The sequence below is a fragment of the Parambassis ranga genome, chromosome 1 (genome assembly GCF_900634625.1).
Source record: "Parambassis ranga chromosome 1, fParRan2.1, whole genome shotgun sequence".
Classification (NCBI taxonomy): Eukaryota; Metazoa; Chordata; class Actinopteri; family Ambassidae; genus Parambassis; species Parambassis ranga.
In genome coordinates, this window is record NC_041022.1 from 25596420 (window position 1) to 25620247 (window position 23828).

At 42.0% G+C, this 23828-nt stretch overlaps 1 protein-coding gene across 1 annotated transcript; it reads left to right on the plus strand.

The window, feature by feature from the left end:
* Nucleotides 1-3892: 3892 nt before the first annotated feature.
* Nucleotides 3893-20907, plus strand: LOC114426593 (transcriptional regulator CRZ2-like). Its single transcript, XM_028394141.1, has 9 exons — nucleotides 3893-4368; nucleotides 6267-6364; nucleotides 6730-6847; nucleotides 11398-11525; nucleotides 13551-13641; nucleotides 14110-14225; nucleotides 17512-17908; nucleotides 18184-18820; nucleotides 20476-20907. Exons 1-9 carry the CDS (start codon nucleotides 4077-4079, stop codon nucleotides 20492-20494), a joined length of 1896 nt encoding a protein of 631 aa, XP_028249942.1. The 5' UTR covers nucleotides 3893-4076; the 3' UTR covers nucleotides 20495-20907.
* The last annotated feature ends 2921 nt before the right edge of the window (nucleotides 20908-23828 follow it).

The window sequence follows — 23828 nt, forward strand, 5'->3', positions numbered from 1 at the left end:
GGAAGGAATGACCTCCTGTGGCGCTCAGTGGTGCATTTAGTCTGTCTAGCACTGAAAGTCCTCCTGCACCTCAGCAGCACATGGTGGAGAGGATGGAAGCTGTTCTCCAGGATCCCCTGCAGCTTAGACAGCATCCTTCTGTCTGACACTGCTGTCAGGGAATCCAGCTCCACCCCCACCACATCACCGGATCTTCTGATCAGTTTATTGAGTCTGTTTGTGTCCGCTGCTTTCAGTCTGCTGCCCCATCACACAACAGCAAACAAAATGGCACTGGCAACCACAGACTCATAAAAAAATCCTCAGCATAGTCCAACAGATGTTAAAGGACCGGAGCCTCCTCAGAAAATAGAGGCTCTGGCCCTTCTTGTAGAGGGCTTCAGTGTTTTTAGTCCAGTGAAGTTTATTGTCCAAACTACTCCCAGGTATTTGTAATCCTCCACGATGTCCACACTCTGCCCACCGATGGAAACTGGAGCCACGTGTGTCTTGTTGGATGTCTTGTTTTCTAATGTAAAAACCTGCCCTTTCATCTCTGTGAAATGCTACACAATGACATTATACCTTTTGTTTTCCTTCAGATTTTTTTGTTTGGTGTCATAAGCACACCAGCTCAACAGCCCTTCCAGTTCCCGGGGGCCACCGCAGTGTCCTCTTCTATCCTCATTTCCTGCTGCCAGTAGGTGGTGCTATGACTGTATCATCATATCAGCATATCAATCTGTTGCACAGCAGTCCTGTAAGATTTTGTCCACATTGGATGAAGCATGTGGCTGGTACTGTAATTTGTTGTAACTGCATTTTGTACAGTTACTTCCTGTGTAATGGTGAAGGGTCAAATTTGAGGCTGTGCCCCAGCCACACCTTAATACTTTTGAAAGAGTTTTTGAATGTGTCTATTCCCTATGGTGTCCTGAGTGGACACAGTGAATTTCAGCTCAATTGGATGAAGTATGTGAGGTGTGAAAAGTTTTGTAGGAGGGTCGCAAATCGCCAAAAATAACCACAAAATTCAAAATGGTGGACTTCCTGTTGGGTTTGGAGGGGGGATCCAGGAGACTTTTTTGTGCGTCATAGTATGTGTGCCAATTTTCATGATCCCACGACAAACTGGCCATAGGTGCTGTACGCATTAGCGGGCACCATGGAGCCATTTTTCAATTCAGTTTTATTTATACAGCGCATTTTACAATCAGAAATTGTCTCTAAGCTCTTCACAGAGACCCAGAGCCCGAACCCCCTTAAGAGCAACAGGCAAAGAAAAACTCCCTTTTAACAGGAAAAACCTTGGCAGGACCCGACTCATAAGGGAGAGTCTTCCTGCTGACAGTCAGACAGACAGACAGAGGAAAAAACATCATATATCTCCAGTCCATAAATAGTAATAGTAGATTGATAGTAATTAAAATTAAGCAGCGATGACGGGCCCTCCTTGCAGCCGCCACCTCCCCTATTGTGCCACAACCTCTCTCCTGGTACTGGCACGAGTTGTGGTCTGCAGGAAAGAGTAGTACACCAAACTACACATGTACAAAAGTATGGTTCTCTGGCCAGTAGGCAGCGCCATGAAAGTGGCATATCAGCATGTCAATCTGTGCAGAGTCAGATGTTCAGCATAACTGTAAAGTTTCATCCACATAGGATGAAGTATGTGGGAGACACAGGCATAAAAACATCTGTTTCCTGTGCGTTGGCGAAGGGTCAAATTCGTGGCGGCGCCACAACCAGACGGTATGATGAAGTGCTGAGGTTTTGATAACTTTTGGTCCCTAATGCCTTAAGAGTATCCACACCAATTTTCAGCTGGATTGGACAAATCCCCTAGGAGGAGTTCACAAAAGTGCAGGGAGTGAAAAATGCAAAATGGTGAAGTTTTTTTCCAAATGTCCGACTTCCTGTGCGTGTTAGAGGATTCCCCCAAGAAACTTTTTTTTCTCGTCTAGAGGTGATACATGTGTGTACCAATTTTTGCGTCTGTAGGTTAAACGGGGCCTCAGATCTCATTCTAGGGGGCGCTGCTGAGCCACATGGCTCAGCAGCGCCCCCTAGTTTTCCCTTTTGTTTTCAGTGCGTAATGGCTTGCACTCAGTGGCAAAACAAGAGCCCTTAGAAGAATTTGTGGACGCCTGTCCACAAATAAAGACAGTATTGGTGAGTACATTTGAGCTCTTTAAGGTAAAGTAATGCAATAATGTATGTGATTTAAAAATAATTATAGTAATTTTCCATTGCTCTCCTTAGGCTACAACTCTTGGATTGGTTGGGGGTGCCACCCTCAAAGACACAGTTTTTCAGATTCTAAAGAGGGCCATGAAAAATGACCTTGCCAAAGATGAAAGCGGTTATCATTGGTAAGTTTCATCACTGTAATAGTTTCACTGCTGCCCTGCACTCCGATGTTCTTTTTTCCTTACAGTGCATTTTTCTCTCCAAATGAATTTGCTTATTTACTTATGTTTACTTCCACTTTTCACTATTAACTTGTCATTGGTGTTGTAGCTACTTATATAACAAATTGAGTAATTCAGTTTGTTTTGTCTTTGTTTGTGTGTGACTTTCAGATGCTGTGAGAAGAAACCCTGCCTGCGCCGCTGCCACGGACGCAGACATCACAGCTGCTGGTTTTACTGGGCTGGAGATAGGGAAGGAGGGAGGAAAGGATGCTTTCTATTTGTGGTGAGGTTTAATAAAAAGAATAAGTAAAAAAATATATGTTTATTCATTATTAATGTTATATGTTTATTACTATTAATAATAAAAATCAATTGTGGTGAAACTGAATCAAGTTTTTTTTCTACAAATAGACACCATAGCCTATAATTTCACAATATAACTTTATGAGCATAGAGTGTTAAGATATAATGTAAATAAATAAATAAATGAATAAGCCATATGGCATAGTTATGGTTTCATTCTGGGTAACTTTTGGCTAATCTTTGGCTGAATGTGGGATTTTGGGAGTTTTGGGGGGGCAGTTATGGCTATGTTTTGGAGTTCCATAGTGGGTTTTTGGCAGGATTAGGGTTGATTTTGGCATTCCTATTTTGGGCCAAAATGGGGCCATGTGCCGTGCCAAAACTTTACCAAAATGGCAAGCCAGTTTTGACCCAAATGTGGGCCATAATAATTTTGCTATCTGGGCAAATTGGAACATGGCGTGTTTTTTTCAAAATGGCGGACTTCCTGTACGTCGTGGAATTTTCGTCCAAGAGGCTTTTTTTCTTGTCACGAGGCGATACATCAGTGTACCGAGTCTGAAGTCTGTAGCAATATTGTGAATATTTTCACACTTTGGGGGGCGCTGTAGAGCCATGCGGCCACGCCCACTAATGGCGGCAGTGGCAAGTAAAAATTTTAGTTGGGGGACAATTTTAGGTAAAGTTTGGTGAGTTTTTGAGCACGTTCAGGGGGCAACATTGCGACCAAAGACGCGGGAGGATCATAATAATAATTCATTTCTCGGGCACGAGCAGCAGAGACTGGTGAAGTCAACGAGCACTGGAATATTCAGGGCCAGTCCAGGTCAGCATGCAGGTCTGGAGACCGGCAAAGAGAGAGAGAGAGACGTAGAACTACGAGGAAGACAGCAAACACAGTTTATGACATGAACAACAGCATGAACCAGACTAATGAGAGAGGAGGGGGACTGACTGCTCAGTGGACCATGTTGGTCCCACAGCACAGCTACAAAAAGTGCCTTTTGAAAATGTGATTATTTATGAGGAAAGGGAAAAATCACCCTACGGGCTGTGTTCAGTGCTCGGGCCCTGAAAACAAAGAGAAACAGAAGAATCAAAGTTTGAAAGGCGCTACGTTGCGGATGCCGGCTGCCTCAGAGAAGAAGAAAGTTTGCGACGCACTCTCCATTACCGGATATGACGTCTACGTTCGTGGCCGGAGGAGCGTGACGACAGAAAATCAGGTTTAGCTTGGTATTAGCTCTTTGATTTTACCCGCATAGAATTTAAATAGACCGGCTTTCTTCATCGGCAGCTGTGAGCGTACTGTTCCCAGCTGTAGAGGAGGAGTCTACCGGCATTTTAAACCGCAGCACGACAGTGAACGGCAGAAGAACGATGTCCAACCGTCTGGCTTTCCAGACCCAGCTGGCCTCCATCATGGAGGTCCTCGCTAATGCAGCTGTTGCGGAGATCTGTAAACTAGTGGACGACGACTATGCAGTGGTCAGTTTACAGATGTCTCAGTGCCAGAGGGAGAACAAAGCCCTGAAGAGGAAACTGCATTTGCTGGAACTGAAGATGGCCCGAGGAAATGCTGAAAGAAGGCTGCGAGAGAGCGCCATGAACAGCCGGCCAAAGGTGCAGATACACACCGGCGACAAGCTCCGAGGGTCGCTGCCGTCTTCCTGTAAGCACAACAACCAGTAGCTGTATACCAGATATATCTGTCGTGTTCAGGCTAAACAAAGGAGCGTACTTCACACTATACAGTAGTTCTAATAACCAGAATAGCTTTAAGCAGTGTTTATAACCCACCAAACTGCTGCACTCAATACTTCTGTTTGACTGAACCTCCTGCCTAAAATGAACGGGCCCTCCTCATAGATGTGTTTGCACAGGTAACTGTGTGTGCATGTTTAAAATAGTTAAACCAGCTGTACATGGACTCTTTTCCATGATCAGCTGTCAGAACTTTAGTACACGGTAGAAGGCAGTATGAAGGCCCTGGGATGAGCAGCTCTGTGGAGATTCATGATGCCAGCTGACATTATTCTGACATACTGTAAGAAACCTTAGTTTTTTTGTTATAGGCTTAAAGTTTATTTTTGTACATTCTTTTTTGTACAAACCCAAATTATATTCATAAAACTAAAAAAAATTAAACGGCACTAAAAGAAAAAACAAGACATGAGTACTTTTTTAGTAGAACAGTCCTGCATACACATCTCTTGCTGCAGAAAACACTGAGTACTGTCAGGCAAAAATTCATTACACATATAAACTGATACAATCCATAGCTCACAGGTGAGATCAGACACCAATAAGCACTTCAGTACAATACACTTTATGGGCAAATCCTTCTATCCGTTCTATTTACCTGCTTTGTCCTGAAAGGGTTGCAGGGACCAGTGGTCCAATGATAGCATCGCAGTAAGTAAACTCACATTACACATTAGGATTACGACAAGCTGAATGCATGTTTGAGTTTCATACGTTAGCTACCGGGCAGCATGGTTTCCACCTCTTAGAATTAGGAACTCCAATTCTAAAGTGACAAGCAAACAAAGAAGCACTACGGCCTGATCAGTATCTTGTAGATCCACCTCTAGCAGCATAACACAAAGTCATTGTTTCCTGTATGACTTTATCGGTCACTCAAACATGACGTTTTCACATTGATGTGCAGCAACAGCTGCTTCTCTAACACCATTGTTTATGTCTTTCTCTCTTATTGTGTTAACACACACCTGAATGTTCCAGAGCAGCAAACGTCTGTGTTTATAGGTCTGTAACCTGCTGATGATCAGTTCATCAAGGACTGATCATCAGCAGCACCTGCTGCAGCTCAACTACTTAAATCCTGTGGAAGAAGGGACACAGTATTCAATATGTTTTCTTCTTTTTGGCACATTAATAATGCCACAGTGAACACCGTTATATGGTGTTTTGCCCAATAATAACACCAGCTATTCACAGATGATGTTTATGTTTTCACACAAAAAATAGAGCATGAAAGAGGGTCATTTTGAACACGTCTGTAGCTGCCTCAATATGAACAGATAGAGAGGCTCTTGTTCATGCATAAACAGAACATCATCATCATTAATAACTTATCATGCAAATCTTCACTTGTTAAGTGACCTGCACCTCTGTCTTCTCTCACAACAGTCCTTGTAAGTTTAAAGTTCAGCAGTAGTGTTCATTTCTGACATTTTTGCTCATCTGTCATTTGTTTGTCATCTGTTTTTTGTTACAGAGACTTTTTTCCTTTATCAGCATCACAGCAGGACATTTGCAGTGGCATAATAGCACTTCATGGTGTGTGTCTATCCAATGACACACATGGAAATGCCCTATAATGCCAGTTGTGGTTAGTTTGGGCCTCGGGTTCTAATTGTGTCTGTCCAGTGAAGTACTGATAACATAATAAATAATATGGACAAGATTGTATTTATTTTCATTAAATGTGTGACTATGTGGCTGGTGGTCAAAGAAAATGTATGTAATTGGTAACACCAGTAGTGTCCTCGCCTACCCTACCCAAGCCTAGTGACTTGCTTAAGACAACTTTCATTTGTTGTGCAGGTGGAGTGTTTGATCGGCATGTGTCTCTGTGGTCTGGTACTCCCTCTGCAGTGGATGCAGAAAGTGAGCCAATCCAGCCTGAGAGCATCCAGAGTAAGGTAAGCACACCATCATGAGTCAGACTGACATATCACTATGAGCTTAACGTTTACAGCATGACCTCTCCTCAGTTGCTGGTTTAACTGCTGACTTGGCTCTTTATGGTCACTTACCATGCTTCAGTCCTGAGGGCACTTGTTTTACAAACATGTTGCACCATATATTGCTGCAGAAGTGTTATTTACATATTAAAGTCTAGACCCTGAACCCAATCTCTTTTTAGAAGTATTTCCAATCAAAGACTGCTGCCTTACATGCAGAACAATATGGTAATTTGAGTCATTTGACATTAAGTTGTAACTCACCTGATTTGAGTAAGTGCATGTAGCTGCATCAGTGTGAAGCAGGTCTTTGCTTTTTGCAGTCTCCAGATGTGGAACTGGTAGAGCCTGAGGCACTGATGGTGAAGGAGGAGAGGGTGGAGGCAAATATGTCTCAATTCGAAGAAACTGAGGAAGACGTAGCTCTTATAGGAGATGATGGTGAGTACAGATAAATTACTGCATATACAGTGGGTTGTTTGAGTAAATGAGTCTGTCAACACATTTCAGATCAGGATCAACAGACTTTGGTATAAACACACAACATTCACACACAAACAGAGACAATCAAAAAGTCAAGAGGCTTCCTGTACGAAGAAGCAAATTGCCCAAAGTACTCAGTTGTGAATTTGGCTCATTCTTCTAAATAAATTGTCATTAAATCTTGAAGATTCTAGGGGGCCTCTTATGAACTCTTGACTTTCTTCCACAAATATTCAAATGGATTTAGGTCAGGTGATTGACTGAGCTTCATAATTGGATTTTCCTCCTCTAAAATAAACTGCTATTGTTGTTCTGTGGTCCACCCACATCCCATCTTCACCAGGCTGGTTGAAGGCAGCAGATTCATTTCAAGAATCTTTTAATACAAGCCTCCTATATTAATTCCTTAAGTTATGTCAATCTGCCACTACCACGGCATGATGCTTTCAAACTAGACTGTTGGTACAGTTTTTTTGGGGGGTGATGGTGTGTAGTTTCAATTTTCATCTCCCCTGACCAGACTACGTTTCCCAGTATTTCATAGGCTTGTCCAGATGTTCTTCACATGTTCTTCACTAATAGAATCTTTTGGTGTCAGCACACATAAAGGCTATGGGTGAATGTATTCCACCACTATGGCTCGCATTGTCTCTAACATTGTAACACATTGTATGTGCTGCCTCAGAGTCTTGGCTTGTTTTGACATCTGTTCATGTGCCTTTACATCCATTCATATTCATTGGCATATTGGCACATACCACTTTCATCAGTAACAAATATTTTATTATACCACATGAAAAAATCAAAGTACCTACATCAAGACACAGCATTCTGAAAACTGCACATCCTGCAAATGTCTAAGGCACACACTCTCAGTTATTATAGCACGGGTTTAGGCAAAACGTTAACAGGAGCTGAGGTTTGGTGTTTTTCATAAAAGTATGTGAATGAAAAATCAAAGGGGCAGAGCGGCACACAGCAGCAGGGTGGCTGCAATATAAAAAGCATTTCACTTAAAAAATAAAAAATACTTAATTATTACTTTAATTTGCAGTAGCAGATTTTTTTTCCACACAAACCAAAAACTACCGAGGTGAGTATTATTACCCCTTGAAGAACTGTCCTCTTTGTTTTACACAGTACAAGTCACTGTTATGCAACAATACTATGTAGTCTACACTTCCACCCTGTCAGGATTGGATTCACACTTAAAAGTAAGGCTGGTGTCTGGCGGTACACACAGCAGTAACAGTTTGCCCTAACACTTGTGAGAGCATCAAGACAAATGTGAAAGAAATACGTTTAGACTTGAGATAATGTATTTGTAATGTCTACAAAGCAGGAGAAGATACATGTTTATTTAAGAGCTTCTACATTTCCAGATCTAATCCTTCTGTCTGTAACAGCATGATGTTGTTTTTCTGTTGTTTGGGCAGATATGCTTGGCTGTGTTTTTGTTATCATCATATAAAATACAACACTATTAATTACAAATGATACACAATATGACTTAACTCCAACATTAACTGTATACACATCTCTCCAATCTGCATTTTGTGTCAGCTAAGTTAGGTTCTTCAAACATTGCATCAGTTCACTGAGGTTTTTGGATATTCGATTATGCACTGCCCTCTTAAGGGCATTTCTGTTGGGTTGAGGACTTTGACTAGGTCGTTCCAAAAGCTTAATCCTTTAATTTTTTGCCATTCTGATGTAGATTTGCTGCTGTGCTTTGGATCATTTTCCAGTTGAATGACCCAATTTCCACCGAGCTTTAACTGACAAGACAGATGGTCTCGCATTTGTCTCTAATATATTGGCATACAGCAGAATTCATGGTAGACTGAATGATTGCCCAGGTCCTGTGGCAAAACATCCTGAGCTGTTTAAATCTTTATGTAGAAAACGAGCCAGTTTCTGAATAAAGATCAGATCCAGAAAAATGCATTTTAAAAGAGTTATATTATATTTATATTAGTTCACATTTTCATAAAGACACCTGTCCACAGAAGTAATCAGTCAATCCAGATTCCAAACTCTTCACCATGACCAAGACCAAAGAGCTTTCCAAGCATGTCAGGGACAAGACCGTGGACCTACACAAGACTGGAATGGACTACAAGACCATCACCAAGCAGCTGGGTGAGAAGGTGACGACGGTTGGTGTGATTATTCACAAATGGAAGAAACATAAAATAACTGCCAATCTCCCTCGGTCTGGAGCTCCATGTAAGATGTCACCTCGTGGAGTTTCAGTGATAATGAGAACGGTGAGGAATCAGCCCAGAACTACTCAGGAGGAACTGGTCAATGATCTCAAGGCAGCTGGGACCATAGTGACCAAGAAAACAGATGGTAACACAGTACGCTGTGAAGGACTGAAATCCTGCAGTGCCCGCAAGGTCCCCCTGCTCAAGGAAGCAAATGTTCAGGCCTGTTTGTGGCAGGAAGTTTGCCACTGAACATCTGAATGATTCAGAGGAGGGATACAGTACAGACAATGACATTTATGTAGGCTAGTAAAGGTGACAGTAAACTTACAGGGCCTCCTTTAGAACAGTCACCTCTCCTGAAACATAAACACTGTCTGATGTGTTGTCTGCTCACACATGTCCAGGAGTCCGGCAGTGAGGGCAGCTACTGGGAACACGGCTTCTGTTCAACTAGCATCCTGATTAAAATGAAAAAGTACTTCATGTGAGCTGCGTATTCACGAGGAGCACAAATGAAATTGCAGATTAACACGCGGCAGTCTCCTAGTTTGATCCTAGTTGATGGGACTATATTCTGACGGAGCACTGCTACATGCGCACAGAGATCACGCAGCACCTGAAAACATACACCGTCAACATACCAGCGGCTAGGCTGCTGAGAACGTTACAACAGACAGCACGTCGCTTGACACAGTTTTCAATGTGCGCTCTCTGTCTGCTGGTGGGAGTACAGCTGTACGTGCACACACCTGTGTGTGTGTTGGGGCAGAACTCTGTGCACAGTACAGAGAGCAACAAAGAAATGCTCGAGCACGTAGAGACAGAAACGACTGAGCAGAACTGAGGCTGCCACTCGGGTTACGAAACGTCTTCACCACTATATATCAAAGAAATACTGCTGGGGCGATTAACTAATTTAATTTAATCGATCAAATTCTTATCGACAATTACTCTAAAGTCGATTAACTGTTTACATCCCTAGGGAGGATGAATGGGACCATGTACCATCAAATCTTGGGTGAGAACCTCCTTCCGTGAGCCAGGGCATTGAAAATAGGTCGGGGGTATTCCATCATGACAGTGATCCCAAACACACGGCCAAGGCAACAAAGGATTGATCAAGGAGAAGCATATAAGGTCTGAGTTACCAAACATTAACGACTTGGAGAGGATCTGCTGAAGTGGGACAAAATCCCCCTGAGATGTGTGCAAACCTTGTGGCCAACTACAAGAAACCTCTGACCTCTGACTGTCAGCAAAGTTTTTACCACCAAGTACTACAGCAAGTTTTCTGAAGGGATCGAAAACCTATTTCCCTCATGAAAATGTTAGAGACAAAATCCCCCAGCAAAGATGTGTGCGGCATTGGATCTCTTACCAATACTGTCCACATCGCAGAGAAGTTGAATTTGTATGTAATATTTTGTAATGTTGACATATGCACTGCATCCCCAATGTCCTTGTCAGTGAGTGCCACAGAGACACATGTGCTGTGTGTCTGCAGTGAAAATGTGTTCACATGTCAGAAACTGAAACTGATGAGAATAGGTCATGCAAGAAGGAACCCAGTTATTTCAGCATTACTTTAAGCCAATTAACCATCTAACTATGTACATTTATCAGGTCTCTGTAATTAGTTGGAATTGCATATATTGGCACCATTATCTGCAAACAGCCAGAATCAGTATTGTAGAGCCCTATTCCTTAGGCAAAGTGATCATGCTTCTTTTTAATGTCCATTCCCTTCACCAACTCATCAGTGTAACCATTTCCCACTCTCACCCTGTGACTCTGTATCTCTTTTGAACTCTTAGCATTCCCCATAAACGTTACTATCTTATCTTTAACTGGAATGTTTATTATTGTTTAGAATTTTATTAGGTTTTGTTTTTATTCTACTATTTAACTTATTTTACATTTCTAACCTGTTTTTGAGTACACATGGAGCACCTGGAATGCAAGCAGTTTCCCCCTGGGATCAATAAAGTATTTCTGATTCTGATTGTAGCTGCTGTGGCTCAGCAGTCCAAGAGGCATATGTGTATTTGTGTGTCAGATGAAGTTTATTGAATGAATTGAACTGTCATTTCCAAGAGTTTAAATGGAGGCAACTGGACTCAAGCATTGTTTTTTGAAGATGTTTCACCACGCCCCCAAGTGGCTTCTTCAGTTCAGCAGAACTGACTCAGCAGCTCCAGTGATGTTGAGTCCAGTTGCCTCCATTTAAACTCTTAGAAAATGACTATGACCTGAGCATCCACAGATATTTTAACTGTTTTTCTCTTCTCACTGAAGGAGTTCTGGAGTGTGTTCCACGTGCTGCTGCAGGACAGAGGCCCAGCCTTAGACAGCAGGACATCCAGCCCACTTCCAGCCAGCTCCAGAGTCAGGCGAAGCTTCCCAGCACCAGCAGAGGAGTGGAGGTCAGTGGCTCCTCTCCTCTCCTTAAATGTGAACTCAGTACCTCTGTTGAGGGCAAAGACTCGCTACAGGAAGCAGTAAACCCACACCAGTATATTGATGACCATAACACTGACTCGCAGTGTAATGTGTCATGTGACAATGATAAAAGTGGTAACTCGCCTGTTGGGGAGCTTTTTGATGAGCCATCAAGTGTTGACGTGGAAGGACAGAGGCCATCTTGTTTATACTCTGATTTCCCAACAACCTCTTCCAGTGTAAATGGCTGGACTCGGTACTGCCCCACTTTCCCCCTCTCCCAGTCCTTCAGTAACAGCAGTAAAACACCCCCTCGCACCAGCAAAGAAAGACTGTTTGTCTGCAGCTACTGCGGCAAGGCTTTCAACCGGCCCAAGAAGGTGGAAATCCACCAGCGTGTCCACACTGGAGAGAGGCCTTTCAGCTGCTCCACGTGTGGGAAGATGTTCTCAGAGGCTGGGAACCTGCGGAAACATCAGAGAGTCCACACCGGGGAGAAACCATACAGCTGTGGGCTGTGTGGCAGGGGTTTTGCCTGGATAAGAAACCTTAAAACACATCAGCAAAAGACCCACCCGGAAGTTTATACTGAAGACACCTTCGAACAATAATAAATTGTCTCCTTACTTAAGTCATCCAGCAGAGAATTGCACACACACTAGAAAGAAAAAGACAAAAAGGCTTAACAGAATGAAAGAACTGTGAGCAGGTCTGTCATTTAGCTCCGGCGATGTAATTTATGACCGTATAAAATAATGACATGAACTTTATATCCACAGGGGACTGAGATTGAAACAAGTGCCAATTACTGGAATGTTGTTGAATTGGCTACAAGAAACTGTATTGAAACATATTCAACTTGTAACAGAAGCAGTGGCACAGGTACATACTGTCAGTGCTGCTAACTATTTTTATATTATTCATGCAGGAGTTAATCTTGAACATATTATCCATGATAAATATCAAGTATTGGAATGTACAGGAGTGTACATGTAAAGTGGGGATATGGACTCTTAACACAACTGTTGTAGTAAAAGGGTCTGTAGATAGTTTCACCTTTTAAATGTGTTGCTCCTTGAACGGCTGTACAGGATGAATCACATTTGTTGGAGACTGTTGTGGATGGTGGATAAGGCTGCGCTGGATTCAGGTGTTTATTTAGGGCAGCAGTAGAGTCAAAATAAAGAAGCTTGTTCCTAGTGAAGAACGCCAGTGTTCACTGCTGTGTCTTAAATACTTCGTTTCTGGTAATAATAGGCACAGAGGAATACATTATTTGCACATAACATTTGCTGATGATACAGAATATAAATAATCTTGGCTCAATGATTTACAGGTCCTGGCTAATTCTCTGTGAAGACCTTTAGAAACTAGAACATTTGTGTTTTCGGTTGTTTGTAAACCACTATGGCAGTGTTGCTGATTTAAAGTGGCAAATGAAACAAGGTATTCACCACTCGGTGCTAAGGATGAACATTGTTGGTAGATTTAAACATGTGACTATGAGTGTTCACTGAATAAGTTTTTATAAATGATAGTATTGCTAAGGAGTGGATCGTTATTTCATGTGTTTACAGTGTAATAACTCATATTTGCTATGCAGAATTTGAATAATGGAATAAAATGTATTCCTTTAACCTCAAATGGATGACTTGTTTTTTCATTACACACGTCAGGTTTTCCGTAGTCTAGGTGTGACAGTAAACTAAACGGACACACTTCCCAGTCATTCAATCAGGGGGTCAACACTCATTTTGAGAATAATGGACCTACATGTTTATATACCTGGGGCTACTCTACACTGCTTTGTTTTAACACTTGACTGCCCAATCGGTAAATGAATTACTTCTTATTGTATAGTACAAACCTTAAATCTCAAGACATTTTTGTCTTTTTTCTGACCTGACTGGCAGATAATCAAAAAGGAAGAACATGAGCACAATCAGATGCTCAACATTTCTCTGCTTCCATTCTCTGGCAAAGTCACATCAGATGTCTCTCTTCCTTAGGACGACTCAGATGTGGTGCTGGTGAAGGTCGAGGAGGGCGAGTCAGTGACAGGAACTACTCCAAACAAGAGAGGTGCAAGCATACAGGAGGGTGAGCAGTACTGTGCGTATATACTGCTTATTAGACTATAGAGCCTGCTGACTCTCCTGCTGATCAGTTAGTTCTTTCCAGTCCAGGAGATATGTAAGCATTTCTGGATTTTGTTTATGTCCTATTGTTGCATGGTAGTGGAGTTGTAACTTGTACTTATTCACTGTTGTAATTCAGCGTTCAAACTTTTATAATACTCACATTTTTCAGAAACATTTTTTCAGAATCAATCTAATAAGCATTTTTTTTGAGTAATGCAATTTCTACTTTTATACAATATAAGCATATTGTTTTTCATTCTTAATGTGGCACTATTACACACACACTGGTTGCCACCTGCTCTAGTAACAAATGATAGATCAAAGGAATGTGTCACCGTCAGTGAATTGGAGTGAGTTTGACACACATTGTCCCAGACAGACAGTCGGACAGCGACAGTTGCTCAGCGTCTTTTTTTTTTTTTTTCAGGTTTGGTTGAGTCAAGCACAGATGACTACAAAGGAGTGCTGCCATATGATGAGTCCACACAAATGTCCACCAATCACTTCTCTGACATGCAGGACTCTGGCCGGAGCTTCTCAGAGGTCAGCTATGGCCATTCTCCACTGTGGACTAGTGAGGGGGTTAGTTATGGTGACAACCATGCAGGGCCGTCCACTCAGTGTGCTCCTCCCTCATACCTGTCCAGCACATTCTTTGGAGCAGAGTCTGGCAGCTCTGGAAGGTCATTGGCCAATGAAAATTCAGCAGAAAAGGAATTGGTTGTTAAGAGCTCTAGAGGCTTCCCCACCTTTTCCTTTGAGCAGCAGCTTCCTGTAATTGATTTGTCAGAGGAGTCAAGCCCCAGTCAGGCTTCATGTTCAGGTTCATTGTGCATGGTCCAACTGTCTGTTGAGAGGCCCCAACAGCTTCATGATCAGGGGCAGAGTCAGAACCAAAAAAAACCCATGAAGAGTGTTAACAACTGTACTTTCTGTGGTAAAGGGTTCCGCTCTCCGGCAAACTTAGAATCCCATCTGAGGACTCACACTGGAGAGAGACCATATGGCTGCAACATCTGTGGCAAAAAATTCTCTCAGTTCTGGAACCTGAAGATCCACAGGAACATCCATACTGGGGAGAGACCGTACCAGTGCATGCTCTGCCCTGACAGGTTCTCTGACCCCAGCAACCTGAAAAAGCACCAGAAGAGACACCACCCCCAGAACATAGACACACAGTCAGGAATGTCCTAGATGAAGCTCTGTGTTGTGTTACAGTGTCTCTTAGAGTCACTATAACTAATCCTATACCTAATCCAACAAAATGTTTGTGGCTGTCACAGGTATATTAATACTTGTATTCATGCAACATGTTTAACAGTACATTTGGTTCAAATTTAGGTATTTGAAATAATCAGTTCATGAGTGCAGGTTTACTCCTGGAATGTTGAAATGTAGGTTTATGTTGCCATTGACTTCAGCTGCTGAAGGATGTTTGTTCATATTGAATGATAAACTTTAATAATCAGAATTCTGCCGACCTGTAGCCAGAACCCGGATTTTCTGCCCACACTTTACAGTCAACCACCCACCCGCTCTATGGAGTTGACACGGTTGGTTTTTGCACAGACAGTTGCATTCGCTGTTCTGCTCTGTGTGGAACATTACGCACAGCTTGTGCATGTAAAGCTGATATTGTACACACGCAGAGCTGTGTTGCAGTCATATGCCCTAGTATTATCACTAACAGGACGACCTTCAATTTAAACTACTGAAGGCTGTCAATGTTGCAGGGTTTTTTAATGTTGAAACATTACTTGGATAAACAGTTTGTCAGCGATTCTGTGCATTTTTGAACATATCTCGGAAGTGCGATTTGACTATTTTGTTACTATTATGCAAAATAACAGCAGTGTAACAAACTAAACTTGTATGGAACATGATTTTTTTTTGTCTTGTTTTCATCCACATTTCATCTTATTTACTATGTATTGTTAATAATGTTATTCAGACACAAAGGATGCCTGGATTAGTTTTAGAAAAGTATCCAAGATGGGTCCATGTTGCACCAATTAAACACCATCTGCATTTAATATGTTGCCTAGGAAGCATTAGCAGGTGTCAGGTGACATGTTGTTAAAGGAGTGGGCCTGGTTCTCTCTATCTGTGTCTCAATACGCACTACTTTTTTCAAAGAAGTGGTCCCTCAAAGGCAACTGCTGTTACCTATGAGGGTAGCTGTAGTTGGTTTAAAGTTTACTCTTGTGTATCTTGGGATATGCAGAGCAGTGCGGCATCCATTCATTGCATCCTGCACAGCTAGTCAGAGGAAAAAGACACAATCAGTCTTTTTTTAACAGGGCAGTGATCCAAAGCAAACACCTCACCTCCATTAGTGCTGTTGAAATCAGAGCATCACATGATTACCTTACCTCAATCCTAGAGAGATGGCTCGATGAAACATTTTTAACAATTTGCTGTGTCTAAATGTGTGACTGGTGCACCACATGGTAATCTTTTCTATTGTGTCACAATTTTGTAAAAATTTGTTCAATGTCAACAATTTGCAATGTCAGTCATTAAATCTTTACAAACACTGTGAAACATGTGGAACTGTGTTTTTATTATAGCTCATACTAAATTGTGACACAATATTTTGAGTGTTTCTGAAATTAGCATGCAATATAAACCATACCAGATGTCACAGCAAATCGTGTACTTTTTAGAGTATAACAGGTTGAAATCTGCTAATGTGCTAATGAAATGCACCCTTCAGTCAAAGCTTTATAACGTATTGAAGTTTTATAGTGTGTATGTAAAAGGCACCCATTCAGATATGAAAAAGGATCAAGGGTCTCTTTAGAGCTGCTGGCCATACTAAGACAGTTTTACTGTTTCAGTCAGAAAAGTTGGCTCATTGGTTCCTGAACAGAGAAATATTAACTGAAAAATGAAATTTCACTACGTGCACTGTTCTAAGTTTGTCCCTGGTGAGTGTCAATGCACTAATGCTTCTGTGGTGTGGAAGATTATTATGTGTCTGAGATTGGTATTATAGTTGCAGTCTGTTTGTAATTGCTCTGTATCAATACTACATTTCCCACTTTATTTTATGAATGTTTCTATAGGTAAGGCTCAATAATCCCTGCCTTTAACTGTAAATAAAGGGTGAATATTGATAATACCTAAAGGAGTTGAACAACTTTTAGCTTATTGGATAAATCTTAATGTTTTCATGTCCACACCACTTAATGTTTCAATGCATGGAGGAGCAGTGACCTTTCTCTGAGTGCACTCTGGTAGTCTGTACACCACGCTAATGAGTGTTGTTTGGTTTGGTGAGCTCATTTTTTAGTCTGCACTTTATAGCTAATGACCACAGATGAGAGTTAGGATTTAGTTCAACTGATTATGGTAATTGAACGTTTGTTGGCACAGCTGATGGACTGGCCCAATCTGTAGACTGTTCAGCCTCCTTTATCTCGGCTTTGTCCCTTAGGCCTTCATACCCTGCTCCTTTGGACATAGCAGATGAACTGTAGATCTTGAATTTGATGACACTTTTTCTTTACCATGTGTTTTCTGTTTAAAAATGTTTATTGGCAATTGTCACACTTGAGTGTTTAAGCTATTTGAAGTTTAGTATTTTCAAACTGGATATTTTATTTTCAAATATACTATAAAGTAGTACCCTAGGCTGTCAACCTGTCTGGGTCTTTTGATGGATCTTTGAAGTATATTTCTAATATGTATGACAGTAGTAGACAATGTATGACAGGGCTATGTTAGATATTTAGTAAGAAAGTATATTCTGCTGTCATACTTGTTTATATGTCCCTTTCTGTCCACTTGATTAAAATCAAAATCTGTTCTTTCTTCTTCTTTTCAGGCTGCAAAACCTCAGCTGAACCCTGTGTTATCAGATGACAGCAAAAGCATAGTGGCAATCCAGCTCAAGGTCTTAGACACCAACACAGCCAACCCTGCTTCAGAGCAGCAGCATAAATCCAGCAGCAACTCGCTGAGCTCTGAATATTCGCTGTTTGAGCTGGAGAACTTCTTCACTCGCTGGGCCCCTGATAATGACTCTGTATCAGTCCCCAGTGCCCCCTCATGTTCTTTTACCATTGACAACATAGCAGATTGTGACCGGGATGTTATTTTGGTAGAGACCCAGCCAGTACTTCACCAAGTGCCTCTGTCACCCCTCGTTTCAGAGGCATCAGCAGCCAAGCTTAGTGAAGGGCAGAGCTTCTCCTCTGCTGCCAGTCACTGTGTGTCACAAGGTAACACATCACCTTCCCTCTGCTCTTCAGCCTTATGCTGTGGTGCGCATTGTTTTACTATGAATGCTAAATGCTTTAGCATCTTATCTGTCTATATATATGTGACTGCATTTGTTAATGGATACCCAATCGTTTCTATGAACCATTGAGTGCAGCACATCAGGTCATATGTGCTGCTTGTAAACACAAAGCAAAGTGACTATAACAGAAGAAAAATCTTTGATACTCCAGAATTACAAAGAATATTGCACACTTTTTGTTTTTTCTTTTTGCAGGGACTTCTGTGCCCACATCTTTGAAGATGCAGACTCTAACTTCTCAAGCGCCATGGAGCAGAGCAGCAGCAATAATAAAAGGGGCACAGACTCAGCCACAGCGGCAGCATCATAATGCTAACAGGGTCTCTCAGCAACAACACAGCGCACTGTGCTCCAGCACAGCTCTTGCATGCACTGACAAAATTAGTGCCATCAGCTCTACCAGTAGGACCATGAGCTCATCTGTGGCTCCACAATCTTTACCTGTTAGATCCACAACAGCTTTAGCAGGCACTGAGGTGACCATTGCTGTACAGCGTCACAACAATAAAATCCAGGCTGCCAGCATTGTGCTTGGTGAGCGACGCAGGAAGAGCTATGTGTGCCAAACCTGTGCCAAGGTTTTCTACGGCCTGTCCAACCTAGAGGCCCATGAGAGAGTCCACACCGGGGAGAAACCTTTCCGCTGTGACACCTGTGGGAAACGTTTCTCAGAAGCTGGGAACCTGAAAAAGCACCAGAGAGTTCACACTGGGGAGAAACCTTTCAGTTGTGATCAGTGTGGAAAGAGGTTTGCTTGGATCTGCAATCTGAGAACACACCAGCAGTCTGTCACGGGCTGTGGAGCACAGGCCAGAGGAGGGCTAGGGATGAGGTGAGGACACAAAATGAGCAGTGGAGGGCAAGCCATGCAGGCTGTTTTTATTTGGATTATTGTTTTACCTATATAGCAGTGCAGTTTTGTGTTTTTCTACACTTGTTCAATTCTGTGAAACACTGTACAACTCACTTAATTCAAAGTAGACACATTTCAGTGACAATAATGTACACATTTTAGACACATCCACAACTCTCAGGACATTGTTAAAAAAGGTAGAGAAGATTCATGGGGACCCAGACGACATCATGTCCTCATTTGATGTCACCACCTGGTTCACCTGCATCCCCAGTTCAGACATCAAACATTATTTAGTCCACCCTTTAGTCATTCTGACCCACACCTGCGCAGTACGGATTTCGGACCAGTATCCAACCTGTCATTTTTAACACACATAATTAAACACATAAACTTTTTAACCTCACACAATATATATGAAACTTTCAGTCAGGCTTTAGGACTAACCATATGCAGGCCTGATAGTACTAATCCCTTTGTACTGTTGGTATGTGGTGAACAGGAATGTGTAACAACCCAGTTATGGTCTGGGTTCATATACTGTATGTTTGATTTCTAGCAATAAAAGAAAGAAAAAATGGTTTCTCTGCTTCAACTTAAAATCAAACCATAGCTAAACATTTGAATAAAATTTGAATATTACAACCACTTTATTTTACATATCTCATTTAAAAATTCTTGGTAAATAAAGAATTTCCACAAAGTTCTGTAAAAAAGCCATGACTGACTCTCTGTGACCGGCAGAGTTTTTGCCTTATCTGTAGGCCTTCTACACCTTTCTACAGATGAGTGAAAAACTGGTGTGTAGAGGCCATAAAAATGCTTATACGTAAATATCTTGAGCATGTAGAGTATTATATCTTGAGCATGTAGAGTATTGATAGTAGTTTTTTGAAAAAAAAAACTTGCACATGCCAGTTTCTTTTTTAATTTCGTTTGTATGATTCACACAAATTCATTCATCATAACTGTTACGGCCTTAAACAAATGTTTCTACATGTAAAGAAATGTGTCTACTTGTAACCAAAATGCAGACAAAATGTGACATTAAAACTAAACAAAACTAAACAAACAGCAAAACAGTTGGAGTTTAATGTGTTTCAGAGATAATAATAAGGTGGGGCAGGAGCCTAGCAATGAAGGTGTAGAGCTACAAGGATTCATAAAACATATTAGCAGATAAACATACATTTTGCCTTAAAATATATATATATATATATATATATATATATATATATATATATATATATATATATATATATATATAGGGCTTTGACCTGCAAGTCTGCTGAAGCTGAAACATTAGTGTTTAGTCCAGGAATAGTTGACTGTTTACATGAGTAGCTTAAAGTGACAGCTCACTGTCTCCAGAAAGAGCAGTGGATATTCTGTAGATGTTTCACTGCCTGCTACTACCTTTGTCCTTTGTGGTTGTTAGAATTCAGCAAATGATCTCTATTTCTTTAACATCCACTTTATTGTTTTCGTCCTGCTTCTTCTTCAGCTCGTCTTCACTTGTGTTGCTCCTCTCCTTTACTTGTGTCTGTCTCTTGTCCTCTTCAACTTCAGTTGCACCACCCTCAAGTTCTCCTCCTCTCTCCTCATCCTTTTTTGTCTTTCGTCTGTCTCTCAAGGTGCAGGGCAGATAGTTAGCCAAGAAGAGGACAGCAGAGAGACAGAGCAGAGAGAGGACAGCAGCCACACCAACCCCTAGCTCTCTAACTCCCTCTTTCTCCGCCCCCTCCTCTTCTTCCTCACGGCTTGGGGAGAAGTACACAGTACCCTCCTTCACGCCTGGCAACAACACAGCTCTTTCCAGAGTGTTTTGACTGACCATCCCTCCATTTCCCACCTTGTTCCACTTGTGGGTAGTTATTCTGTCATAGTAGTCACTACTGCTGCTCATATTAGCCCTTTCATCCTCATGAGAAGTGTAGACATTGCTCTCTGACTCCACCAAAGTGTCTGAAATATCAAAACCTAACTCCTCACCCTCCTCATCTATCTTTCCTAGCGGCTGCAGGAAGCTTAGATCCAGGTTAACTCTTATCCATCCAGATCCCATTGCCAGCCTCCTAGTGCCTCCTACACCTGTGGTGTCTCCCCACTCACTGTCGCCTTCACTTATGAAGTTGGAGGTAACCAGCTGGTCAGCACATGTAGAAACCAGAAGTTCTGCTCGCAATAATGGCCCACCTCCATCACCTTGCGCAAATATTTGTTGGCTGGGGCTGGGTGTCACAACAACCACAGTCTCAGCTAATGAGGACAGACGTAGAAAAAATGGTAAATCACTAAAGGATGAGAGGAGGGAGGCAGTGTCATCACTGAACTGGAGCCAGACACTGATGGATGCTTCCTTCAGAGACAGTACAGACACAATAATGTAAGTAACAATGTCATGATACATGGTACAGTACTAGTTCAAAGAAGTAGAAAGACTCTCCCACCTGGTGATGGCTGTACAGGATGTTGTAGGCTGTCACTGTTGTTGTGATAATGGAGGGGTGGCCTGCATTGTTTGTGACTGACATGCCAAGGCCACTGACCACCTGTACCGACAGGTCACCTGGGGTAACGGCATCAGAACTAACAGTGACATCACATCTGCCTAGCACACCATCCCACTGCTGTGACACCACCTGAATAAGAAAGAGAGGTGCAATTCACATCAGAGAGATGCTCAGAGGGAGGGGGTCAGCTGATACACAGACACCACCTACATGCAGTGAGGTCTTTCCTGGTCGTAAACCAATCACAATGTTCTGGGGACCGAGGGAAGCTACTTCGGGATCTCCCACTCTCAACCAATCATGGAGCAGTTCTGTTACATCCACATACCAATCAGCTGAGCCCAGGAGGTGTGTGGTTCTGCTGTGGGAATCCTGAGCTGTGAACTGAGCTAGAATCTGGACTGAAGAGCGCTGATACACTGGCACACATCTGAAGAAACAGGATACACATAAGGAACCAATGATTGTGTGTCCGGTGTAATGAACAACAACAATAATATGAGGAAATGTTTCTACGATATTAAAATGCTTGCTCATTCTAATTGTACAAAAGTAAATACATAGCAATAAAAACCAAGTATATATCAGTTGTGCCAAAAAAACTTACTCCTGTGTTACAGCAAGTATGAAGCTAGCAGATTATCATAGCATCGGAATTTTTTGGGGTAAACACGATAGTGTTACTGGGGTTACGGGTGTTTTGAGTGCACAAGTGTGTTCACACTGAAAACTATGGCAGGTTGCAGTGCACTCTAAATACCTGGATGGTGGTTCTTAGAAAGATCAAATGGGGAGAAAATGGTGCCATGTTGGTGGTCTATCAGAAGGGGAGAGACCAGCAACAGATTTTCAAATGTGAGGCTAGCAGCAGAATCAGCTGCAGCTAAAAATTAACACTGCACCAATTAAACAATGTCTATGCAAAGTGTTTTCACTAAGCATCACTATACTGACATCACAAGCCTCATTTAACTTCACAAGTTTGATTCAATTATTCACTGCTGACTACTGTTAGCTTGGTAAATTAAACAATGTCACTGCTGTCTTGTGTGCCATCAAAAATACTCCAATACTCACGGTGTCCTAATCAGAGCATTGCAGAAAGTTACTGTATGACAAACTATATCTAGGTTATTTTTTCATACTGTGCTTTATTATAATCTGCAACACAGCTCTGTGCTGTATTTAGTATGACACGAATTAGTTAGCTTAAGTGTTTGTGAGCTGCCCAATATCTGAGTTTGCTGCTGAGACCCAGACAAGTCTCCAACAAAGTTAAGTTTCTTTTGGTTGGTGTAGAATACAATGTCTGGGTTAGGATGTTTGACGATATGTTTGCATATAGCCAATATTTATTCTGGTGAATGTGTGTTGAGATCAAAAGAAGCAGTGTTGGTGTTATGTCTCATACCCTTTCTCTGTTAAGAGGTTCCATCCATCAATCGCATTGAGAACAGGGTCCGCTAAGGACATTCGAAGGGGCACCGATGGAGCCCACACCTCTAGACACACAGACCCACTGAGGACTCCCAGGTGAAACTCCACTACTGCACAGGTGCTACCCAGCCCTGATTCGCTGCCATCCACAAAGAGGGTAGAGCAATCACTGGTGACCTGTATAGAAGTGGAACTAATTAAATTACATACTCAAAACTACACTGGACAGTCCTCTACATAGTCCCCTTTGCAGTTTTGTACCAGTGTGTAGGTAGAATCATTATACCCTATGCATGTAAGTGACTCAGAGATCATAAAAGACAAAAGATGGTTGTACAATAGCCAAAGCATTTTGTTTGTTATGCACGATTAAGGTGTGACTGCTTTGATTGACAGGTGGTGGCATTGCCTCAGACTGTGTGCTTCTGAGCCAAAGGTAACCAGGTGTACAGCTCAGGTGAGGACACCTCACCTCACCTTTTTGTCTGTATTTGGACTGATCAGCAGGTTGGTGGAGAAGAAAAGCTAAGAGTATGCTTCAAGCCAATAAAAACATTGGGCTAAGGGAAAATTGGTGACAACTCATAGATTTTGCTGAACTTAATGTTTAGGCTTGTGGCTCTGTTCAGTTGCATCGTTCAATTGAAAACACAGCAACACCCAAATTCTAACATGTTTGTTTGTTAACTGTGCTGTACCTTGATGGTGTCCGTGTTGGTAGAGTGACATGTGACTGCAGAGGTAACATCTGACATCTGGCCATCATCATGGCTTATGGCCAGCACAATGACAGGCAGTGACACTGGCTGATTGCTCAGTATGGCTGTGTTGATGATGGTGTTACTCTGAGGACAGGGGATCAGAAATCACACAGTCAATATGATTGGCTGCTATCATAAATATCTTTGACAGAAAAGACTTAACAGGACGACATACTTCTGTGATGGGAGCAATGCCAAAGATATGACGATCCGTGAATGAGAATATGCTTTTTACTGTCCCATGTGGTGATGGGGGGTTACTATTTCCCGAGTACT